Here is a 6,278-nt window from a genome sequence, read left to right as displayed (position 1 = left end):
GGATGTTACAACTTTGCAAGCTAAGAACCTTTTTTTTAAGGGAGGAAACTATTTGTCTCGGTCCATTAATTAAGAGATATTTAGAACAACATCAACCAAAAATGATAGGCTAACAACGAAAGGCTGAAATAATAGAATGGGGCTACTCTTCCGGCATAAAATTTTCCCAATCCTTTGCCCCGGCCTTGATCCATGTTGCCACCTTATTTTTAATCTATGTAAGGATGATGTTTTCCATGGTTGAAATACCTTGAAAGACGTGCATATTTCTTTCATTCCAAATCGTCCAATTAATAGCATAGTTACGGTTTCTATAGCCTTCCTCTTATGATTCTTGTTGGACACCTGTTTAGACCAACATTCTTTGATCGAGGAGTCTACACTCCAGGATTTGGTCTCCAAAGAGACCAAGCCAGTCTCCAATCTAGCTCTGAACTCTATTCAAAAGTTACATACAATACATATGCACACAACATGCAAGACACAAGAACAACGTCATAATCGTCAGTTGTACACTATCAGTGGACATAACCCATCATCTATGTGGGTGCTTGGTTGCCTCTCCTGGCTGGTGTTTGGTGGTCCGCCAATTATGATCCCTTCCTCCATCGGGCCAAAATGGGCCCATTAGTGGAGGGGTTCAAGATATATGTGATAATATTATGTACCTCTAATATTAGTTACATCATCAACAATGTTTAGAATCCCTCAAACAAAAAATCAACAATGTTTAGTAGAAAAAGTACACCATCAGCAGTACAAGATCGAAGTTAGGAAGAACAACACATCTATACAATAATATAGCCCATGGGTTTCTCGCAAAAAATAACAGTGGACCATGGATGCACTGATTAAGCAACAAGCAGCTTTCCCGGAGCATGTCTAATTCATAATAACTGATCTCAAGTTCTCAACAATCGAAATTAATCAAGCAACAACAGGGTGCGCGCGGGGGCGATTATTGACGAAGCATGCATATGATTAAGAGCATGGACTTTATTCATTCGTGGATCAGGACTGAGGAGCAAGCAATGGTGTCAGGAAACAGCCTAGCCGATGTAGTACATGGGGTCGGGGAGCTTGAAGGTGCGGGCGCCCTCCGGCGCGCCGAGGATGTCGCTCCACTGATCGCCGATGTTGCCGACGATGACGAACCCAGCGTCCTGCAGCTTCTGCCTCTCGCCGGACTTGTAGGTCACCGCAGAGCCCTTGAACCCGGGCTGCTTCAGCAGCAGGTTCATCCAGCCGGAGATCCCCTGGCGGCGGAGGTTGGTGATGGTGACGGCCCTCTGGTCCTCGGTCCGTCCGGTGAGGAACACTGGCTTGATGCCGACTGAGAGCAGCTTGTTGTACAACCTCTTCGTCTCCGGCAGCGCTGGCGCGCTCCCCTCCAGCACGTACGCATTGAAGCTCGTCGCGTTGAACGGTGTAGCCCTAAAAGCACATGTATATGAGGATAGATTAATGGCAGATTCAACCATATTAGCTACTAGTAATTATGCAAACCGAAGAAACATGTGTAACCTAGATTGTGGTCCAAGTGGCCAAATGGTCAAGTGGATGAGCAGTACCTAAACCTAATGCTCTGTATCTGTACGTAATGCACATGCATGGGCAGTACAGTACGTTTTTTTTTTTGAAAGGAGTATAGTACGTATTGTGGACGACGAATGAGACTGACGGTAAATAAAGTTGGCCAAGTGGAGGATATAAAATAATGAATATGACACAGTGAGGTCGTACTCCGGCATCATCACGCTACTGTTTTGCTGGACCAAGAACGAATGCCAAACTTACTCACTACTTGTAGTATTTAACATAATCGTGCATAGCTTTGCATGCAGCAGCTCAGCTTTGTTGATTCCTTTGATCAAATAGGTTTACTATTGCAGCCTTATATATTGCAACTGAGTCTCGGCTTTCAACAAAAAAGGTTAGTTTTTTCATGATTGTGGTGAAGCAAAGTTATTGGAACCCCTCGATTAGTTAGATATGCAGCTGTTCATCATTATTTCTTTTCTCGGACGCGCTTGTAAATCTTTTTTGTTTCTTTTTTCTAGCCACCCATTGTAGATTCACTTAAAATTTCTTAGGGCAAGGTATGATTTACTCTAAATAGCAATGCACTAGTTCCTTCGTTACATTATGTAAGGAAGTTATACACAGCTAGTTAATCATAGCTTCAAACAAAACCTTTAGCATTATCTTGGCTAGATATTATCTAGACTTCTACTACGTTTCAAGTTAATTTCCATTTTGGTTCAAGAGAATGTTCTTAACTAAGGAACAGTGTTGTGGCTTATGTAACTATGCGCAAGATGTTCTGACTTCGTACATTTTATAAAAAAAGTATTCGCGATCTAAACTCAAATAAGAATAACATAATTAGAAAGTATATGTCGATAAGGACGGTTGAAAAATAAATCCGTTGATAAAGTAGCCAAGTGGACAACAGATACGGTCCTACTCCGCCGTCACATGCCCATGCCCATGCCAATCACATCGCATCTCTATATCTAAAAACTGAGTTTTTTAGTGTAGTATGTTTTCCTCTTGTTTTGTTTGCCATTCATAGGAGGGACATATATATGGTCCTGCTGGCGGTCTCTGTGACTGTGATTAATTGGAGATGGCCAGCAATGCTGATGCCCACGTGTCCTGTCCAAAGCTAATGATGAGTATATTCCTTTTTATATCGTACTTCTACTCTCACTTGTTTTCCAACTCTCATTCAATAGAGATTACGATGCCACAATGTTATTGGTGTCTTTTCTTGTCTAACTTGTGAGTTGATTTTAACTAACGAGGTCTAGTCAGATCTTTACTTCCTGTGAACGAAAAATCCCTGCTCAGATGGACCTGCAATAATTCGCAACTGCATGTATATATGTACACGCATATGTAGCATGGTGTGCACCTAGGTATACAATCAAGTAGTACGCACCCGAAGCCGTGCTTGGCGTAGTAGGGGAGGTTGGAGAGGGTGGTCTCGTCGATGTCGAAGACCCACACCTCCTTGCCGTTGCCGGCGAGCTTGAGGTTGTCGACGTATGCGAGGGCCTGGTCGATGACGATCTTGGAGTCGCGGCGGAAGTGCTTGCCGAGCATGTAATGGCCGACGTAGCCCTCGCAGCTGGCGGGCACCGTCTTCCAGTCCCGCACGTTGTGCGCCTCCACGCCCAGCACCCAGCTGTCGCACTCCACTCCGGCGTGCTTGCCGGAACCCAGCAGCGGCCGCAGCGCATGGATCAGCGGCGCCACCACGGCCTCGTCCACGTCCGCGGCCGAGGTCGGCATGCGGATGTTGACCTCCCACGCGCTGCATGAGGCCCCGAGGAGAGCCGCGGCGACCAGCAGGAGCGTCGTACTCCTGGCCATCGCCATTCCTAGCGTGTGTGTTGGTGCTTGCTGAGGTGCAAAGGGTGTGGGGTGGCTACCTTGTTAAATAGGAAGGGAAGAGAAGGGAAGCTGCATCGATCGATCCTAGCTACACGGCGTGTGAGCTTGAGGTAGATTAACTGACAGAGCAAAAGAGGGAGGGGAGGGGGTCGTTTCCAGAGAGCGTGGGACACGAGCGTCCATTGGAGAGATATTTTAATTGGAGGATAGGGTCGATGGGATCCGATCTTGATGCGGTTAGTCCAATAATTCAGTCGATTATAGCATGCATACGTACCATGCAGATCACTTGTTCTGATTTACTGCATAGCCAATGCTACATTTTCTTTATAAAATGCAGTATTATAAGGGAGTGCTTATAGAAGAAAAAAAATCCTATAGAATTCAATCTACGAATCAAATAAGCAATACAGGAAAATTCTTAAGGATCACAATCTCCAAATGTTTTATGAAAATCCTCTCATTCAAAGAGGCCTATAATTTTGGTACTCCACTACTTTGGAGTACTTATAGTATTTATTTTTGTGCACCTCACTCACCCTCCTTAATAACTCACCCACTTCCTCTGGGACTCGTGAGTGAGAATGCATTGTGTGCAGCAGCCTAGCATTGTGTGGATTCCCTTGGTAAAAAGAGATCTGCCATTGCAGCTTTATTGCAGAGTTCCGGCTTCAACAAAAGGTTCACTTTGTCATGATTGTGGCCGAACAAAGTTATTCAAATTAAACCCCTCGATTAGCTAGATGGCCTATGAAGGATAAGTTGTTCAACTTTCTTTTTTCAGAAGCGCTTGTATACTTTTATGTTTGTTTTTCTAGCTGCCCAATGTAGATTCACATTTCATATCTTAGGGCGAGGTACGATTACTTTACATCGCATTAGCTTGTTCATCACATGGTTTGAAAAAAAAGGAGGAAGTTATGCCCAACTAGTTAATCTAAGGAATAGTAGTTGTGTAGCATGTAATCATGCACAAGATACTCTGACTTCTAACATATTCATACATAAGTACCTTTTTTGTTGTGGAGATTCATAAAAAAGCATTATCAGTCTAATTGATGATTACATTTTTTTGGTTGTTCACAAAACTTGTCTTATTTCAAAGTGTTATATAATATCTCGTTGAGCTTTTTATGGTTGCATGAAATTGCAAAAAAATGCAAGTGTATGTTCTTCTTTTTGCGATGTAATTTGAAGTGATATGTTTTTGAGAGCTGAACGTTTAACGCTCAAACATTGCATGTTAAGACACTAATCGCGTCATACAATAATGCCTGAGAGAACACGGTAGTACACGCTCTCTCTAGCGTGAGCATTGTAAGTGGATGTTAGAACTTTGCAAGCTACGAGATTTTTTAAAAATGGACGCAAACTATTTGTCTCATTCCATTAATTAAGATACGAAAGGATAAAATAATATAACAGGTCTATTCTTCAGGCATAATGTTTCCCAAATCCTTTGCCCACCCTTGACCCATTTTGCCACCTCATTTGTAATGCATGCAAGGACGATGTTTTCCATGGTTGAAATACCTTTGGAAGACACATGCATTTCTATTGTTCTAAATCGTCCAATTAACTAGCATGGTGAGGATTTCCATAGCCTTTCTCTGACGAAATTGGTAAACACACAGATGGGTTACATGAGGTTCATGGGCTCCTTCCTCTAATCCCCCCCCCCCAACTTGAATTTCGGGTAGGTGTCCCCCCCCCCTAATAAATCACCATTTGCCAAATCATAATGACCTTGTAAAACCCCCGTAATGATCCGTGAATGTAGCATTACTCTTTATCTAATGATTCATGCTGGACAACTGTTTAGGCCAGCATTCCTTGATTGAGGTGTCCACACTCCAGGATTTGGTGTCGAAAGAGACCAAGCCAGTCTCTAATCTAGTTCTGACATTTATTGAAAAAAGGCATGCTTTATTTGTGTTGCATAATTAGCTGATAAAAGTTACATACAATACATATGCACACAACATGCAAGACACAAGAACAACATTGTAACCGTCAGTTGTACATTGTCAGTGGAGACAACCAATCGTGTATGTGGGCTCTTGGTTGACTCTCCCGACTAGTGTTTTTCTTAGGGGTTAAACCAAGTCTTTATTGCTCAAAAGCCACATTGAGTGGGATACAAAAGGGATCATGGGGCTCGATCAACCATAGGTGATGACCCCGATCAAAAGAATGTGCAAACTTGGCTAACCTATCGGCATCGCTATTAGCAGCTCTGCCCTCGAAAGTAATATTACAATTAAATGATAATAAGTGTTGCATAATCTCGTTTATTATTGCTACATAGCTTCCCTGGCTTGCCTTCTAGATGTCGGAGACAATCTGCTTGGAGTCCGAAGCCAAAACAAAATTTTGTAGCATCAGATCTTGGGCGAGAGCTAACCCTTCTCGGCAAGCGATAGCTTCTAATATTGCCACATCTGTTATTCCATGCACGACCAACACTGAGCTGCCCATATAGTTTCCATCTGTGTCTCTACACACTGCCACAGCAGCCCCTCTGTTCTCTATTTTGGCCACTGCTGCGTCCACATGTACTTTCGCGTAAGCTGCGGGGGGAGCCTTGGGGCGCACTGTATCAATCCTGGATGCTACAAGGGCCTTGCCCGGGCTCTTTGGTAGGAGTTCCAAATCTGCAATGAATTTATTTATGAATTCATGAGTTGATGCTGGACTTTGATAGACTTCTTCGTGAATTGCCTTCCTTCGTGCCCACCGGACTAGTGTTTGATGGTTCGACAATTATGATCCCTTCCTCCAACGGGCCAAAATGGGCCCATTAGTATAGGGATTCAAGATAGTATGCAATAATATCATGTATCTCTGATATTAGTTATACCATCAACCATGTTTTTGTA

General features: G+C 43.3%; 1 protein-coding gene across 1 annotated transcript; it reads right to left on the bottom strand.

Annotated features, from left to right (window-relative positions):
• Positions 1 to 851: 851 nt before the first annotated feature.
• Positions 852 to 3,467, bottom strand: LOC125511513 (stem 28 kDa glycoprotein-like). The gene is made up of 2 exons (XM_048676901.1): positions 2,945 to 3,467; positions 852 to 1,434 (listed from the first exon to the last, which is right to left on the bottom strand). Exons 1-2 carry the CDS (start codon positions 3,382 to 3,384, stop codon positions 1,050 to 1,052), a joined length of 825 nt encoding a protein of 274 aa, XP_048532858.1. The 5' UTR covers positions 3,385 to 3,467; the 3' UTR covers positions 852 to 1,049.
• Positions 3,468 to 6,278: the final 2,811 nt, after the last annotated feature.

This window comes from Triticum urartu, chromosome 5 (genome assembly GCF_003073215.2).
Source record: "Triticum urartu cultivar G1812 chromosome 5, Tu2.1, whole genome shotgun sequence".
NCBI lineage: Eukaryota > Viridiplantae > Streptophyta > Magnoliopsida > Poales > Poaceae > Triticum > Triticum urartu.
The sequence above is the reverse complement of the archived record's forward strand: the minus strand, read 5'-3'. Positions and strand labels throughout refer to the sequence as shown.

Bases quoted from the DNA above. Each gene is read 5' to 3' on its own strand.
- LOC125511513 (XM_048676901.1), bottom strand. From the start codon at position 3,384: ATGGCGATGGCCAGGAGTACGACGCTCCTGCTGGTCGCCGCGGCTCTC. The intron at 1,435-2,944 runs GTGCGTACTACT...ATGTGCTTTTAG, and splicing joins TACGCCAAGCACGGCTTCGG to GGCTACACCGTTCAACGCGA.